We start from the raw sequence: 19,435 nt of genomic DNA, 5'->3' as shown, positions 1-19,435 counted from the left end.
AACCTGAAACTGTTCTTAACCTGAAGCACCACTTTAGCTAATGGGGCCTCCTGCTGCCGCCACACCGCAGGAGCACAATTTCTGTTCTCATCCTGAAGCAAAGTTCTTAACCCGAGGTACTATTTCTGGGTTAGCGGAGTCTGTAACCCGAAGCGTCTGTAACTCGAGGTACCACTGAAGTAAGCATGTTTAAGATTGCAACCTATATAGTCTCGGGTGCGGTGCCAATAGCATGCTACCCGTGATTATACTTAAGTTATCCGAACTGTTTCTGTAGCACATGTGGCATTCGACATGCAGAGTACAGAATTGCAAAGACAAGATGATGAAAACAAGGGTTTGGGCATTTTAGCTTGCAGGCATTTCAGGTTGTTGTTATGGCTGCCTTCTTGATCTTTTATGAAAGTACTAGTTATGGTTAATCTGTTTTGTTAATGGTTATGTAGCTGTGAAACAAATTCCATTATTTTGTATTACATCATTAGGGATCATTAAAAGAATATTAAAGCGCCAGAATAATTATGCAAGCAGACAAAAAATGATAAGTTTGATTTTATAATCCAATTACGAGTGTCTGTGGCCTCTGGTGATTGATTGCTGGACCAATATCGTAGGAGATGAAAGTGGGTGGCAACATCAATAGGCATTCTGTTAGTCCATGTGCCGTTGTTTCTACTCTAATTTCTAGTGCTGGGTTTTTAATCCTTGTTTACATGACATTATCCTAACCATACAGGTATCCTAAACTTTTGGCAAAAAATACTAGTGCTTGATGTGTGGTTTCTTAAACCAGCTTCACACCAATTGGAGCCACTCCCAATTAATCTCTAGCCAAGTTGTGCACCCCTTGGCACAGGGCGAAGATGTACTTCCCCCAACAGCGCCCCCTGGTGCGAACACATGCGCAGAAATGAAGGAAGCTGTGCTGATGTGAACAGATAGGTGGGAAAGAGCTATGAAACGTAATGATGAGAAAAACAACTTCACTACGTTTTAAGGGGGTAATGTGAACACACACCAATGTCTTTCCTCTGAGAGTTTCTCCTCTCTTAATTATCATATAATGAACTTCTATATAGCAAACCAACCTGAAGTAAATCTAGGTACAATCGGTTTCCTTTAAAAAAAATAAATCTATTTTGCTTGTTTGTGGTTTGCTAGACCTTTCTTTCCATGGGTTTATTTTAACTGGGAATTCTATTCTGTATCCTAAAGCATAATGGTAGAGTAAATTGAAATATATGAGACAAACCAATAACAACAAAACAACAACAACAACAACAACAACAACCCAAGGCATAGGAGTTCAGTGACTGTTCAAGTAAAGCCTGTATCTACAACTTGAAAACAGGGCTTACCAGCATATTGGTCAAAGATGCTTTGCTACGCAAGACAAAGGGCAAGAAGGCACCTCTCCCCGCTTCCAAATATAGACGCTGACCAGACTGACAGCTGAATCTTCCTCAACACTGGCAAAGAGGCAGTATCTTTCAGTGCACCTGAGGGCAGCAAGGTAGCTCTGGGGATGGAAAGCTGCATGGCACACCCAGCTCTGTCCACTCTCTGCCTCTCATCATCTGGTCTGGGAAGGAATCCTTAGACAAAGGGAAGCCTAAGGCAGCTCATTTGGAATGTCAGTTATTTCATTTATTTTTGCATTTTTACTGCGAGAGAGAGAGAGAGAGAGAGAGAGAGAGAGAGAGAGAGAGAGAGAGATGCTTGTGGGAGTTTTTGCCTCAGGTGCCAAAATAAGTTTGCCAATCTGAGGGTGGCATTGGCTGTTCTGTCTGAGGCAACAAAATGTCTTCATCTGGTCCTTTTTCAGGTAACTTTTCAGAAATCTTCAGTTTTTCAGCATTGACGAGGTTCATCTTGAAATGCTAATGTGAATTCAGGCATGTTTTAGTCCACTTAGCTCAATTCAAAATTGACCTAACAGTCATGGGCAGTCATAGAATCTGAGAATCCTAGAAGGGGCCACAAAGGCCATCTAGTCCAGCCCCCTGCAATGCAGGAATCTTTTTACCCCATGTGGGATTCGAACCTGTGACCCCAAGATTAAGAGTATCATGCTTTACTGACTGAGCTATTCCAGCATATCTTTGGAGAATGGTTTTTTTTTACTAAGAGTTCTAAATTGACCTGTAGTGATTGTTGCACAGCACTTGTGCAGAAACGTATTTTACTTCCTCAAGTGCAGAATTTCTGAGGGAAATCACATCAGCAGCTAGGAACAACTCAAATTTAAAACCAGTGATAACAAAGTGTATTTAACTGGCTGAAAAACCAGGTTATAGCCCTCCTCTTCTGCATCTCCTCAGTCCTGTGTCACAGAACTCACCTGTTATGAAGAGTACTAAAGGTAAAGGTAAAGGTACCCCTGCCCGTACGGGCCAGTCTTGACAGACTCTAGGGTTGTGCGCTCATCTCACTCTAGAGGCCGGGAGCCAGTGCTGTCCGCAGACACTTCCGGGTCACGTGGCCAGCGTGACGAAGCTGCATCTGGTGAGCCAGCGCAGCACACGGAATGCTGTTTACCTTCCCGCTAGTAAGCGGTCCCTATTTATCTACTTGCACCCGGGGGTGCTTTCGAACTGCTAGGTAGACAGGCGCTGGGACCGAGCGACGGGAGTGCACCCCGCCACAGGGATTCGAACTGCCGACCTTTCGATCGGCAAGTCCTAGGCGCTGAGGCTTTTACCTACAGCGCCACCCGCATCCCCGAAGAGTACCAAAACAAGTCACAAATAACCATACCCTAAGAAGTGCTAACTTGGATTTCCCATTTAAATCGCAGGAGGTTTCATTTAAGTGGATGCATTTAGGAAATGGGTGAGAAGCCATATAGAAATGATCCATTTGGTCCAGGGTTTCCCAAACTTGGGTCTCCAGCTGCTTTTGGACTACAATTCCCACCATCCCTGACCACTGGTCCTGCTAGCTAGGGATGATGGGAGTTGTAGTCCAAAAGCTGGCGACCCAAGTTTGGGAAACTCTGATTTGGCCTTAGCGACTAACAGGGCAAAGGAGCTTACACTTCAGTTCCTTTCCCATTCCTGATCGTATGTGATAGAGCTGTATGTACCTGAATTGGCACGTCAGCAGTAGTTTTGCTAAATGGAAGGCTAAAGCCTTTGGTGGTGGTTTTTCTTTGTTTCCTCCTGTTATATTGATACCACCTGAAAAACCCAATCAGCCATTTAATCAAACCTACTCATCCAGAACCTAAACACTGCTGTGAAACTTGGTGTTTCCACTTCATCATGCTGATAGGTTATGACACAAGGCATGTGTTGGTTGTAAAGGTGAACATCTAAGGAAATTATGAGTAGCTTGGATTCAGAATGGTGTGAAATAGGTATATTTAACTCAGCATGCAAATTCGCTTGGTAATCCTAGTTGAATCTAAGCCAAATCTTGCACAATTTGGGTATGCTGCAGTTACTTTTTAATGTGCAGCTATTTGGTGTTTGCGTTCAGCCCAGACAGATGCAACGTCTTTCAGAATAAGGCTGTCTCCTCTCTCCAGGTGCATGCAGTACCTGGCTAATTGTAGGTGAGCAGAAGGGGGGGGTTGGGAGGGGTGGGGAGCACAGCTCTCATTTTTTCAGACCAGAAGTTATGGCATCATCTGCCAAATATCCAGACCAGTTGGTGGACTCTCTTTGCTTTGGCAAATCAATGAATTGATAATGAGGTTTTTATTATTGCCGCAGATGGTAATACAGGAAGTAAGAGAATTTGAGAGCCTGAATACTTTCCTTTTCTTTGATGGTGCATCTACTCTATGCTAGCAATTTAGTTGGTAACACGTCTTTGCAATATTGTTTGCATTTCTAGTTTGAAGCTAAAAGTTGCATCTGAGCTGACTTAAGAATCTTTTATCAATGAGTTTTATAAGTCAAACACTTGTAAAAGCAGCACTGCTTCCTGCCAGGTAACCATGCATAGCACAGGATTGTATTCATGCCACATGGTTAATTGGGAGGCAAGCTCAGGTCTCCTGAGTCAAAAACATCTTTCTGCATTTTTGGACTGTTCTTGGGGCACAGCTGTGAGGGCTGCCATTATTAATTCCTGCACTTCAAAATTTGACACTGCGCCACTGCCTAGCTATGATAGGTTACAGAACAAAACTTCAGAGTGAGCAAAATATGAGATTATGTAACCTTATAAACTTTTACAGAACTGCCACCAGCTTCTTATTAAAACAGTAAAGAACCCAAACCTGTAATATAAAAGTACATTTTAGTAGTGTGTCCAGTGGTTGTTTTATGAACACAGGGAAAGCAAAACCCAATTGGAAAAACAAAAACAGAACCCAGAAATATTTCAGAAAGAAGGAAAATAAGGGGCAAAGGAAAGATTTGCAGGTACTTAAAAATAAATAGCATTTTAGCCAGTCTTAATTGCAAGGAATTACTTATTTGATATACCAAGGTTCAAGTGAAGTTTGCATAGTTTCTGACCTGTAAATCTGCGTCACTTCTTGAAGCCAGCCTTTTCCATACCATTCCTGCCTTTTCCATATATCAAATTCATCAAGAACCAAATGTCAGTGTTTTCGAACTTCCTTATCCCTCATCTTCTAAACGATGACCCACTCTTTGAAAAAGTAACTGACTTTCCAAAACATGTGAGTAGAAAAATAGATTTCCTCGGGAGCTAAAATCCAATTACTATGTAGATCTTAAAACTTAATTTCATATACAGAATTAGAATTCTAACAGAACTAACAGGATATCTTGGTTAGTCCTTCAAAGGAAGGTTGAACCAGTGAAGGGTAATTATCCTGCAGGAGAATTTCATTTACATCTGACAAACATATATCAAAGTCCCCAAACAAGTGATATCTCAGATATAAGGAAGATTGGTAATTAATTCAGACTTACTGTCCTGAGGGCCTGTCACTGAATGAAGCAAGGTTAGAAGATGGCTGCTGTTTAGCATCTAACAGATTAGACTTCTCTAATTTCTACACATTTCTCCATGAAAAGATGTAATAAATCTACTGTGTCATGATAGCCACCTCATGTTTCACACTGGGGAGTTGCCACACCCCTTTATCATGTTGACTGCCCTTTTCTAAACGTTTTCCAGCACTGCCTGCAGGTGAAACGACCAGAACTAGTGAGGTCACACACAATGGCATTACAGTGGTACCTCAGGTTACATACGCTTCAGGTTACATACGCTTCAGGTTACAGACTCCGCTAACCCAGAAATAGTGCTTCAGGTTAAGAACTTTGCTTCAGGATGAGAACAGAAATCGTGCTCTGGCGGCGCGGCGGCAGCAGGAGGCCCCATTAGCTAAAGTGGTGCTTCAGGTTAAGAACAGTTTCAGGTTAAGAACAGACCTCCAGAACGAATTAAGTACTTAACCTGAGGTACCACTGTATAAAATTGGCAGCTTTATGTTCAATCCCTTTTCCCAATGATCCTTAACATAGAAATTGTCCACTTGCTGCAGCATCTACTTCGAGCTATCCTATATCAAGTCAAGATTTCATTTCTAATTAGTCATTGCCAGTTCAGACCTCATGAGCCTATGTGTGGAATTAAGGCACCCCCCCAGTATGCATGACTTAAAGCAGGAGATCCCTCATTTATATGAGCAACATGGTACCTTGTGATAATTCAAGATTTGTCTGACTTTTGACCCTGAGGTCCACTTTCTTCCTCATTTCATTTAGAGGACCAAGTACAGCCTGAGCAGGCTTTCAAGTTTAACCTGCGGGTAAGAATGGGAGTGGAGTGACGCGGGTGGCGCTGTGGGTTAAACCACAGAGCCTAGGACTTGCTGATCAGGAGGTCGGCAGTTCGAATCCCTTCTCGGTCCCTGCTCCTGCCAACGTAGCAGTTCGAAAGCACGTCAAAGTGCAAGTAGATAAATAGGTACTGCTCCAGCAGGAAGGTAAACGGCGTTTCCGTGCATTGCTGTGGTTCGCCAGAAGTGGTTTAGTCATGCTGGCCACATGACCCGGAAGCTGTACGCCGGCTCCCTTGGCCAATAAAGTGAGATGAGCGCCACAACCCCAGAGTCGGCCACGACTGGACCTAATGGTCAGGGGTCCCTTTACCTTTACTTTTAAGAATGGGAGCATGTATTGGTGAAAGAATTCGACCTCACTGAAAGACACATTCCACACTGCACAATTTTAAACCCCAGGCATTATTTATGGCCTCTGTATTGACGTTATCTATTTCCATATGTTCTCATTCAAAATTATTTATGGAAACCTCCACAAGGCAAAGTCAAGCCTGTATGTGTGATGAGAAATTTCTTCTTCTTCCACCTTGATTTCCACTCACTTCTTGTAATAGTTCCTTCCAAACACTTGGTGGGGGGGATTTATATGGCAGTAGGCTCTTCTTTTCTCACCCTCTGCTCCCTGCTATTCTTCTAGCATCTAGAATGCTAGAATCTAGTAGTGTCCTAGCTGCAAGCAGCCCTGGAGAACATGTTTCTGCAGGATTTTTTGCACCTTGCTACCATGGCACTGTGGGCACTGGAAAGATGGGGGGGGGGAAACGAATGAGGGAAGGGGTGAGGAACAGAGGAAGAACTTGCTGCCACCCCTGACCTGTCATCGTGTTAATTTGGAAGAAGGGAATGGGGTAATGAAGGGAAGGAACATTGTGTGTTGGTGACCTGGATACAAGCCAATTAAAGTGCAAGTCCAAATTAGGGTCTGTCTGGGTACTCATCCCATTTTAAGAATTTGATAAAATAAATTATTATGATGGCGACAATCTCATCTAAATTATCTAGTTTTGACTCCTTTGTTATCTGCTAAATGTGTGCTCCTAGACACCCACCATATTCTAAACTACCGCCTGCTCTTGTGATTCATTTTAAGCTAAAAATATAAGGTTATCCTTCAGTCAGTCATTTCATCCTTATTTCCCTTTCCTGTGTGCTCTGTTCTGTATACAGGATCTCCCTTCCACAAACCTTCCACTTCTGCCGCCTCCAAGCTGTGCTTGTTTGGGGACTGTGAGCCAGCAGCCCCCTTTTGCCATGCAGAAAGCATCAAGCGGATCATGCCCAATGTTGGCACAGATGTATTGGTGCTGCCGAAATGTGGCCGGTGGATAGCTCTCAAAGTAAAAATGCAACATTGCACTCATTCAACAGCATCACACCCAAAAACACATCATAGACCAAATTATTTTGGTGTGTTTTGCTAAATGTATACCACTTAAATTGTTCAAGCTCCGTCGCTTAGTGTTGCAGAAATCAGTTATCAAAGTGCATTGTTTTGTCCCGTGTTTCTTAGGGACTTAATCCTCAGGACCAACAGGAGACTGGCTTCAGCCTCCCAAAGTCTCATTCTAGAAGTACATTGATTTGATCACTGTACCTCCGTGCTTTAGCACATTGTGAATAGTTTGACCAGCTGCAAAGGAGGACAAGATGCCAGTATCTAACAGTTATGTAGAACAAGGGTATGTTTCAGGGAAGAGGAAATGCTTTCTATACGACTCTGAAAGGCACAGGAACCCTGTCCTCCTTTACATATAGTTTTGAACTTCTTAGGCATGCTTTCAGAGCCACAAAACTGTTTCCTTCTGCCATCAGCTCCATGCTTTGTTGCTTCCTATGCCACCAGCAGCGCTTGCTTCTCAAATACTTTTCCACTAGGGGGTATGGCAGACTGTAACTTCACTTCCCTGTGATCTTCCTTTTATGTTTCCCTAATAAGTACCGTACCTACAAGGGAAAGAAGTGTGGTCATATGAAGTTCAGTCCACAATCTATAAGAATTTAAATGGCCTCATTTATAAAAGTAATTGTAGCCTGCAACTGAAAGTGATGCAGGAACTGCTGTATTGAAAATGTTGCATCTCTCTCTTTCTGGCTTTCAGTTTGTTCCTTCATTGATGTGAAATCATAGAATCATAGAATCATAGAGCAATAATAATAATTCTGAAGATAAAAAATTGTTCATCGTGTGTGGCAAGGGTAAAAAACGGGGAGAGGAACATAATATCATTAACATGGAATCAAGTCATCCTTGACAAATTGGCTGGAACCCACCATAAATGATGATAATCGTCTGCGACGTTGTTCAGAGGCTGATGGTTTTTGTTTAAATCCAGTACGTAGCTGATATGAAAGTAGCATTACTGGGGGGGGAAACAAAAAAGTCCAGCAGAAATTCCAACTGAGGGGGTAATTAGTCTGTACATTTCAAGTAATTTGATTGATCAAGCAAACACTGTTTTGAATAGGATTAGGATTGCTGTCTTACTATCCTCAATCTGCGCAATCACCTTTATATACAATTGCGTTGTTAAATGGATGTAAATCCAGGATAACCAAAATGCTTTATTGAAAATGTGCATGAATGCAACTGACGGTGTGATCTAATTCTCAATTCTATGATTAAGATCCTTTTCTAGTCACCGAAGATACACAGCAGTGCCATGCTTCTCAGGCGTTTTGATTCATTTGACCAGCTGGGCTCTGGTGTTTTTATGTTTATGACCTCTTTTTCATCTTGCACAGTTTGTTGAATTTGTGTGTGATGTAATCTGCCCCAAAGGAGGCAATGTTCTTTACTCACCAGCTAGATCATGGGTGATATGTGAGAACAGTTTGTTTGCAATGAAATGCATCAGGTCATAAACACCATTACACCCTTCAGTGGGAATTAGTATTTAAGAGTGGTGTCAAAACAATTGTGGTTAATATTAGCCAATCTTCAAGGAGGTGTGGTGAACTGAGTGAAAGAGCAATATCTCATATGTCACTGATGCTGGCATCAAAATCTTTCTCAGTAAGTCTTGGGAGGGGGAAGGTTCTTCTGCATCTTTATTTACTGGTTTTTCTTTTTTTCCTGCTGGCTACACCTTCTTATATGCGTCAGTCAAATGCTGCTAGTCCCACAAATAGCATAAAGTAAAGCAGATACATCACCTTGCCAACAAAGGTCCGTATAGTTAAAGCTATGGTTTTCCCAGTAGTGATGTATGGAAGTGAGAGCTGGACCATAAAGAAGGCTGATAGCCAAAGAATTGATGCTTTTGAATTATGGTGCAGGAGGAGACTCTTGAGAGTCCCATGGACAGCAAGAAGATCAAACCCATCCATTCTGAAGGAAATCAGCTCTGAGTGCTCACTGGAAGGACAGATCCTGAAGCTGAGACTCCACCTCATGAGAAGAGAAGACTCCCTGGAAAAGACCCTGGTGTTGGGAAAGATTGAGGGCACAAGGAGAAGGGGACGACAGAGGACGAGATGGTTGGACAGTGTTCTCGAAGCTACCAGCATGAGTTTGACCAAACTGCGGGAGGCAGTGGAAGACAGGAGTGCCTGGCGTGCTCTGGTCCATGGGGTCACGAAGAGTCGGACACGACTAAACGACTAAACAACAACAACAACAAAATAGTGTGCTGATCTTGACTATGGGAAATGTAGGCTGAATACTTCACTCTGCTATTGAGTTTCCCAAATGGACATATCACTGTATTTGCTTGACTTTACTCAGAGGTTGCTTGCGAGGCTCAAATTGCCACTATGAGCTCCTTGGCTGAAATGTGGAATGTAAACGTAACAAATAAATCTTGCCGCTTGGCATGTATATACCAATACCACCAACAGTAGGAAAGGCACTGTACAGAATACCAAAGTGGCAGAATCCCTCCCAAAGTCAATGCGATCAATATTCGTTGTTGTTATCATTTATTACTTTTTATTTTTGTGGTATTATATTTCTCTTGCACATAATGAAAAGTCCAATTTTCCCTAGCGCACACACATTCTTATTGAAATGTTTATTCAATAAGAGTTTGAGGCTCTATTAGCTACTTTTAAAAAACAAACAAACAGGGGGGAAATGGTTTTTATGAGCTACTTTTCTACTCAGTCAGTTTCCAACATATCCAATACAGAATAAAATTATGGACAGGTTATGATAATGAAAACTGATGTGCAGAATTCATGTGAAGGAGGTCTGCACATAATGGGACAGGTATAGATTTCACTGCTGACATGGTCTCTATTGAAAAAAACTTTGCGTTTCAACAAATTGCTATGGGATCTATTCCCATAAGAATGTAAGAACAGTCTTGCTAGATCAGACCAAATATTTACCTTTTACGCCATTTTGTTCCCAGGAGTCCTTTCTCCTCCTCATTCTAGAAAGATATATTTAATGACTCCAAATGAACATATTTTTTTCAGGAAGCGAGGTTTGCTTCTTCTCTCCCTTTTTATGTGTGTTAGTGGTAGCAGAGTCCAGGATAGCACCGCAAATGAATGACCTATCAAACTGGTGTATATTTCTTTTTCTTCGATACCTTTACTAGCTATAGTGGCACCAAAGTTATAAGTATTGATAACATGATATGAGAAGAAATGGACCAAAAATATTTCCTTTTTCGCCACAAATGTTTAACAGTTTCATATGGACACACAATGTTAGCTACAATTCATACCTGTATGTTTTTGTTAAATAAAATACAGAATTTTGCTACATTCCCCCCCCCAAACCAGCTTCAATCTGAATTGAGGAAAAGAATAACCTAGCTGTGTTTTAAGCCAGTAATGTGTACATAGCCTCATGTTCTAAAGGAAGATGTGGAATTCCCAAATTACTACGTTGTTACCATGCTGCTAAATTTGTCTGGATATAAAAAGATAAAGGTGATCCAGCAATTAAAAATATTGAACAAACCTTCTTCTGTGTCCCATCCTGTGGATAATAAAAAAAAGAAAAGGCAGCTTTTTCTAAAGTGTCAAAATGTTATTAATACCTTACTGTCCACATGGGACAATTACTACAGTAAGATTTCACTTACAACCTTCTTGCTTAAGGAGCTACGCCAACAAGTTTCACAATTTAAATTCCCCTTTTCCAGATAAGGAATTGTATGTCTATACAAGAAACAATCTTGTTATAGAATTCTAACATACAATTCTCAAGAATTGGATGGATTTTGAAACTGATGACGAGTCAAGGCACAAAGATTCCCCCCTTAAAATACATTATACCATAAAATACATTATATCTTTGACATTATGGGATACACTTTTATTAGTTAAACCAGAGGTCAGCAACTTTTTTCAGCTGTGGGCCGGTCCACCATCCCTCAGACCATGTGGGGGGCCGGACTATATTTTGGGGGAGGGGGGAAATGAACGAATTCCTATGCCTCAGAAATAACCCAGAGATGCATTTTAAATAAAAGCACACATTCTACTCATGTAAAAACATGCTGATTCCTGGACCATCTGCGGGCCAGATTGAGAAGGCAGTTAGGCCGCATCTGGCCCACGGGCTTTAGGATGCATACCCCTGAGTTAAACTGATAGCTCCACATGAATCTGGTGCCCACTAACTGTTTTCATAAAGAACTTCTTGTCATTGGATTATAAACAATTCAAATGTTTAATATAGAAACATGTCCTTTATACTGAGTGTATGTTTTAACTTACAGGGTGCTGACTTGATTTTAATATTTGAGGTGTCTTGCTGCTCACTAGATCTATAACATTTCAATAGACAAGTACCTCTTGGTTCTTTTGTTTTCAATTCTAGAGAATGATAAGAAGACACTGACTAGCTGTGCCTTCCTAACCACTATGTTGGTGCAAATGATGCAGAAAAAGTATTAGCTGTAGCTAAAATGTGTAAATGAGGCATAGACCTCTGGCTCGGAGTCATCATAAGTTCCTAATGTGGTCTTTAGTACCGAACCCTAGTTGAAAAATCAGCTGCTACTTAACATAATGCCAGGTGGTCTGGACATAAAGAAGCGTGACCTAATTGTGGATTTTGACTCAGGCTTCAGTCCTGAAACTGCTTATTTGTGAATGATCCTGTAGCTTATTTTGCAGTAATTTAAGATGTTTTTCATTAATGCAATGAATTATATAAGAAGATGCACATCACTTGTATGCACATCACTCCTCTAAAATCAGACTTCAGTGCCCCTGTGCCTATTAGTTTGGATGTGAAATGGAGCTACCTGAAAGCAAGATATTTCTGCATACTCTGTAGACTTCCTGTGTGTGCAGAACGCCCCCCCCATTCCAAACAATAACCTATGATTAGTGACCAGGTACTTATGGAATATTGAAAAGCCACAAAATGTTGATTGAGGGGAAGGAAGGAAGGAAGGAAGGAAGGAAGGAAGGAAGGAAGGAAGGAAGGAGGCAGGGAGGGAGGGAAGGAACCATAGATACCAGGTATCTGAAGAAGTGTGCATGCACACGAAAGTTCATACCAATAACAAACTTAGTTGGTCTCTAAATGCTACTGGAAGCAATTTTTTTATTTTGTTTCAACTACAGCAGACCAACACGGCTACCTACCTATAACTATGTCCTATACAGGGATATTACAGAAGGGAAGAAAGTGACAATCACATCCTTTTTAAAAAATAAAATAAAAAATCCAGACCTTGCCCACCTAAGTAGCAATAAATCTTCAGGTTTGGGAATGATGAATGGATATTGATAATTATTGGAATAATAAAGGCAATACATTGGTACCCATTCATTACTCTTGGTACTTGTTGGTTCAACTTTCATTTTACTTTTTTACAAAACGTTTGGTTGAGTTTTTCATTCATAACTAAATCAATATGCACCTTACTTTGATATTGAGATTATAAACATCTAGCTGAGCCTAATAAAACACACTGGAGATGATAAATTATCCTTGAATATATATTGCATGTTATGTTCCTTAGTTACAAACCTCTTGTTTCACGTCCTGTTTTGTAGCATGCTGGGGCCAGCTGTGACCTTCAAAGTGCACTCAAATGTCTTCAATATCACCACAGCCGATGTTGCCAAAGCAGCAGGTAAGAATCCTTATTGTCAAATGCACCCTTTTCTCCACCCACCATTGAATTTAGAAAGACAGTCTCAGACAACAAGAAGGGTCCTTATCACTAGAAGATTGACATTTAATGAAACAGACATTTGAAGGGGTGGTAGCCTAAATGGAAAACTTAAGTGTAGCATCTCCAACTCAATTAAAACTGCCTGACACTTCCTTATTTGTAAAAGAACTGAACTGAGCAGAGAATGAGGCCTGGATTTTTATAATGAAAGAGAGCCCACAGTGTTGTGTTTGAAAGAGAGAAAACGTACAGTTCTTAAATGAATATTTGACATCAGCGAGTTCCAGCCTAGTGTAGCTATACAGCACAAAAGAAGTATGACTACAATTAAGCCTTTATTTCTGGACTTCGGAATTGGCTATAAACGTGTTTGTGCTGTCAAGTTAATTTGACAATTCCCATGACCCAGAGATGGTAAGCATTGCAGATCAACAGCGAATGTCCTCCTCCAAAAGAGCCATGGCAGTGCAGTGCGGATTTGATTATAGTCATTTTGGAGTCTAGCCTTGATTGTAAATTGTTTTGCTGACCTGAAATCGTGCCTAGAATTCCACTTGGAGGCCCAAGGTTTGTTGCTGCCCTAGGTGAATTAAAAGTTTTCTGCTTCCTCACCTCCTCCCTGTACCTTGTCCTGTGCTGACCAGCTTAACAATATCACATTAAAAGATTAAGAGCTGGCCTGGGTATTATTTTCTCGTCTCCCCGTTTAATGTTCCTTCCCCAGAAGGGGAGGAATAACCTCTCTCCCCAAGACATTATCAGTGCTGAGACAGGCACCCCCAAGTGGTTACCTGGTTTACTTTGGTGTCTGGGCAAGCTCTGTGCTGTAACTTTGCCCGGGGTAACTTTTAATGAGTAAGAACAAACGATCAAACTGGTTTGAAATTGTCGCTTATATAATCTCATGGGAGCTTCCGATGGCAAAAATACTACGCCATGAAAAGTACTGTGGATTGAATGTATGTACAGTAGATTGAATATCTTGGTGCTCAACTGTTCCACAAGTAACCTAGGAGGTAATACAGTGTGGTATTAAGTTAACCTGTAGATTTGTGCATTTGTAAGCATAGTCTATTGGCACACAGCGGGAGGCAATCCTAGCAGGGTGTGAAGGGCAAAGGCAGTGGCAAGTAGTAGTTGCCACCTGCCCTATCTTTTTTGTGATGAGCAGCAGTGTCACTGTTGCTGGGATGATATCGCCAACACTCTGACCCCCAGCTGCCAGTGCAGTCAAGGTCTGTGATAGTACTCAAGTGCATTAGACAGCTGTGCATGTACCCTTTATCAACCTCCACTGTATGTGTGTCTGTCTGTCTCCTAATAAAAACTCCATGTACCCTTACCAACTTACAGAACCATGTTGCTTAGGAATATGAAGCACAACACAGTGAAAACGCAATGGACGCTGTCCATTTCTGTTAATTTCAGTTGCAGAATTTAAGCATGCACTTAACTTCCTACAGAAATTAATTGAGTGGGCTTAACTCTGCCTTCACCAGTGTGGTTGGGCAGATACTTGGAGCTGCCTTGTTGACAGTAATGTCACCACAGGCTACCTGGGTGAGGCTGAGAAGGGGCAGGGTGGCAGCAAGGTTTGTGCTGTGTGGGGGCACAAGATATAGGACACAATATTATGTTTGCTGACTGGGAGAAGCTGTGGACCACCGCGATTAAATTTACGGCATGTAATGCCTTAAGAGAGAATATTATGAAAATGATGTACAGGTGGTACATGACCCCGGTCAAGCTTGCAAAAATTTATCATTTGCCCGATAACAAATGCTGGAAATGTAAAGAAATTGAAGGTACATTCTTTCACCTTTGGTGGACGTGCCCAAGGATTAAGGCTTTCTGGGAGATGATATATAATGAACTAAAAAAGGTACTCAAGTACACCTTCCCTAAGAAACCAGAGGCTTTTCTCCTGGGCATAGTCGGCCAACTGGTGTTAAAGAAGGATAGAACTTTCTTTATGTACGCAACAGCAGCAGCAAGAATCCTCATCGCAAAACATTGGAAGACACAAGATCTACCCACGCTGGAAGACTGGCAGATGCAACTGATGGAGTATATGGAGATGGCGGAAATGACTGGCAGAATCCGAGAACAGGGAGAAGAGCCGGTGGAAGAAGACTGGAAGAAATTTAAGATGTATTTACAGAAACATTGCAAAATTTTTGAATGCGAATGATGTTGGAATGAAATGAAGGGGTTCTAGCAATATGATCAGAAGTTAAAATTCGTAGGATAACTAATTAAGGGTAAAATTAAGAAGAAATGAATTTGCTATTCAAATTTCTAAAAGGGATACAAAAGAGGGAGATGTGAGGAAGTCATGAAAATAAGTTAATGAAAAGTAGGATATTTGGAAAAGGGAGTTTCTATTTTTTCTTAAATTTTCTTTTTAAGTTTTGGTTTTGCTTTTTCTTTGTGTGTGTATGTGTATTTTTATTTCTGTTTTGTTTTCGTGAACCTTTTTTCTGTAAAACTCAATAAATATTATTATTTAAAAAAAGAAAAAGGTTTGTGCTGTGTGATCAGAGCTGGAGCAGGCTGGATCAGATATGGATCTCAAGAGAATTAATAATAAGAACGGAGAAATGCGAAATTCTACCCAGAACCTTATCAGATCATAGCCCAATAACATTACAATTAAAGTGGAAGATCCAAGGGCTGTACAGATGGAGAATGAATGACTACCTACTTGAAAAAGAAGAAGTGGTAGAAAAAGCTAAAACTACCATTAAAGACTATTTTGACTTAAACATCAACAAAGGGACAGGTATAGACACAGTATGGGATGCTAGCAAGGCTGTGTTAAGAGGCCTCCTGATACAACAAAATACCCAAAGAAAAAAGGCTAAAGAAAAAAAAAAAAGAAGAATTAATCCATCAATTGAAAGAATGCGAAAAAATATGATAAAAAACCCAAATGACGATGGCTATAAGCAACAATATAAAACGCTCCAAACAGAATACTCGATATTAATAAGCCAAGAGGTGGAATGGGGAATAAAGTTAATGAAACAAAGGTCCTTCGAATCGGCAAATAAAATTGGAAAGTTTCTGGCGTGGCAACTGAGAAAAAGAAGAAAATTTAGTACCATCAATAAAATAAAAGTTGAAGAACAAGTCCTGGAAGACCCCAATGAAATAAAAAAGAACTTCCTTAAATTCTATGAGAACCTATACAAAAGAGAAGAAGAAGATTTAATGGGCATCGCAAAATATCTAGAAGAAAATAGTCCCAAAAATATATCAGAAGAGGAAAGAACCGCCTTAAATAAACCCATAAAAATAGAGGAGATCCGAGAGGCAATCAAGAGGATGAATCTGGGAAAAGCCCCAGGCCCAGACGGGTTATCTGCCAAGTATTACAAGGTCCTAGAGGAACACTTAACACCAGTACTATGTGACGTAATCAACGAGATACTAAGAGGAGGAAAAATGCCAGCATCCTGGAAAGAAGCCTATATCACGTTGATCCCGAAACCAGATTCAGACAAACTTAACATCAAGAATTATAGACCGATTTCATTACTATATAATGACTACAAGATCTTCGCAGATATAATGGCACACAGACTTAAAAAGTGTTTAACTAATCTCATTCATATTGACCAGGCCGGTTTCCTTCCCAACAGACAAATAAAAGATAATATTAGACATACAATAGACATCATTGAATATTTAGAATGTCATAATGAAATTCCCGCTGCTTTAATGTTCGTCGATGCCGAGAAGGCTTTCGACAATGTCTCCTAGGGTTTTCTGATAAAGTGCCTGGAAAGATCAGGGATAGATGGCACATTCCTGGAAGGAGTTAGAGCAATCTACACACAACAAAGAGCTAGATTAATTATTAACAATACCCTGACAGAACAGTTTGAAATAGCAAAAGGCACTCGACAGGGGTGCCCTCTGTCACCACTGTTGTTTATCATGGTTTTAGAGATAATCACAAACAAGATAAGAAAAACCCCAGAGATCCGTGGCATAAAAATAGGAGCGAAAGAATATAAACTGAAAACATATGCAGACGATCTTATGCTGTCATTGGAAGAACCAAAAGAGAGCGTCGGCAAAGTGTTAAAGCTACTAGAGGAATTTGGAAAATTATCCGGATTTAAATTGAATAGAGCAAAAACCAAAATAATGAGCAAAAATATGGAAGAAAAAACCAAAAACGATCTTGAAAGTCAAACTGGAATTAAAATAACTAAAAAAGTAAAATACCTTGGAATCTGGTTAACTATGAAAAATATAAATCTGATTGAAAATAATTATAAGAAAACATGGAAAGAAATAATGAAGGACTTGGATACATGGAATAGAATACATCTCTCGTGGTTGGGGAGAATGGCGGCGATTAAAATGAGCTTACTACCTAAATTACTCTTCCTATTTCAGAATATACCGATAATTAGAGGAACCTCAATATTCAAAGAATGGCAGAGATTACTTTCTAAATTCATTTGGCAGGGAAAGAGACCAAGAATCAGATTTAAATTGCTCACAGACCAAAGAGATAGGGGTGGCCTTGCGGTTCCAAATTTGAGGTTATATTACGAAGCTGCATGTCTTTGTTGGGTAAAAGACTGGATTGTCATCAAAAACAAAAATTTGTTAGATCTAGAGGGGTTTAATCTAAGATTCGGTTGGCATGCCTATTTATGGCGAGACAAGGGAAGGGTTCATAAAGGTTTTTCTAATCACATTTTCAGAGGGCCACTGCTGGAAGTGTGGGAAAGGAATAAAAAACTGTTGGAGCAGAAAACGCCCTGGTGGTTATCACCAATAGACATTTTAACAATTAAAAAATTAAACATAGAGGGGGAAAGCTGGACATATGAAGATTTACTAACCAAAACAGAATCCGGGTGGAGGATTAGACCTTATGGAGAAATAAAAAGCAAGCTGACTGGCTGGATTCAATACCATCAAATTAATTCAGTGTGGAGGGAAGATAATAAGATCGGAATAAATGACAAGAAATCTAGATTTCAGATTGAAATAATAGAAAGTAAAACAAAATTATTATCAAAAATGTACAACCAGTTGCTTGAGTGGGACACCAAGGACGAGGAAGTAAAGGATGTGATGGTGAAGTGGGCGGTAGACCTAGGGTACAACATAGAGTTTGACAAATGGAAGGCATTGTGGTGTAAAGATATGAATTTTTCAGCATGCACGACACTAAAGGAAAACATGTATAAGATGATGTACAGATGGTACATAACGCCGGTAAAACTACATAAAATGTATAGAACGGGCGATAAACTGTGTTGGAAATGTAAGAGCAAGGAGGGCAAATTCATTCATATGTGGTGGACGTGCGAGATTCTCAAAAAATTTTGGGAATCCATCTATAATGAATTAAAAAAAATTCTTAAATATACGTTTGTTAAAAAACCCAAAGCCTTCCTGCTGGGGATAATCGGTAAGGATATCAAAGAAGAAGATAGAACCTTTTTTCAATATGCAACGGTGGCCGCCAGAACCCTCATAGCACAGTACTGGAAAACAAAAATCCCAACACTAAAGGAGCGGCAACTTAAATTATCCGATTATTTGGAGCTGGCTAAATTGACACAGAAAATAAGAAATCAAAGAAGTGCAAAATTTAACAATGAATGGGATAAATTTAGGATATATATGGAAATAGAGACAAGGGGAAAATCAAAATGTTGATCAGAAACACATATGTACTTATAGAAATCACAGTAGGCATGAGATAACGCTTACTACGTAAAAAGTTTTATTAAGGAATAGACACAGCAGATAGATAAACAAGATAATAATTTCCGAAATCGAGATAAAGGGAAGTCGATCAATGTCATTAAAGTTGTATGTATTTCATGTTTTTTTTCTCTTTTTCTGTTTTTTCTTTTTCATTTTGTCTTTTGTATGTTTGTGAAATATATTTATGTCAAAATTTAATAAAAAAAAAAAAAAGGTTTGTGCTGTGTGTGTGACCCATGGAAGCAATGGATTGGCTCTGCCAGTGTATCCATGCAACCCTAAGCAGACCTTGGGGGTCTCAAATTTCAGTGGTGCCCTGTGCGATGCTAGAATTTGGTACCTCCTGTGTCTCGGCTTCCATTCCACATTGTAGTTCCGGTGCCCTTGTGGCACCCCAAGGCTCTGCAACCAGTGTGACTGGTCACACTCTCCTAAATCCGCTTCTGCCTAAAGTCATAACCACCCTACCCCAACCCCTTCCAGGTTAGCTGTAGCAAAGCCAGTGCCAAGAGGGTGGTCCTACCACACTCGCCACTATTTGTTGACTGGATTGTGGTCCTGGTGTTTTTTTTTTTAATAAATGCACTGGATATCACCAATTAAAGTCCTTTAAAATCGTCCTCTTTGAGGTATTCTGTACACATACCATTGACTGAGGTGCAGTTACTTCATTTGAATCCAGGGCCTTTACTTCTTTTGTGCCCCGTGAAGACAAATGCTTGTTTAGTTTTAGTACACTGGTTTGTCTTAGGCAGTGGAATTGCTTCTAGGAACTCAATATCCATTCCAGGGTCGACAATGCTTAAGGGAAGAATAATTTACTTGTTGTTTACAA

The 19,435-nt window shown here is 40.3% G+C and overlaps 1 protein-coding gene across 1 annotated transcript in view; it reads left to right on the top strand.

Annotated features, from left to right (window-relative positions):
- Positions 1-19,435, top strand: part of PTPRN2 (protein tyrosine phosphatase receptor type N2) — a 643,066-nt gene that overhangs the window by 235,389 nt on the left and 388,242 nt on the right. Inside the window, exon 11 of the mRNA XM_079996433.1 lies at positions 12,737-12,816. Within this exon, the coding sequence (XP_079852559.1) occupies positions 12,737-12,816 (80 nt within the window). The remainder of the gene's footprint in view (positions 1-12,736; positions 12,817-19,435) is intronic.

The sequence above is a fragment of the Podarcis cretensis genome (genome assembly GCF_951804945.1).
Source record: "Podarcis cretensis genome assembly, chromosome: 12".
NCBI classification, from domain to species: Eukaryota; Metazoa; Chordata; class Lepidosauria; order Squamata; family Lacertidae; genus Podarcis; species Podarcis cretensis.
The sequence above is the reverse complement of the archived record's forward strand: the minus strand, read 5'-3'. Positions and strand labels throughout refer to the sequence as shown.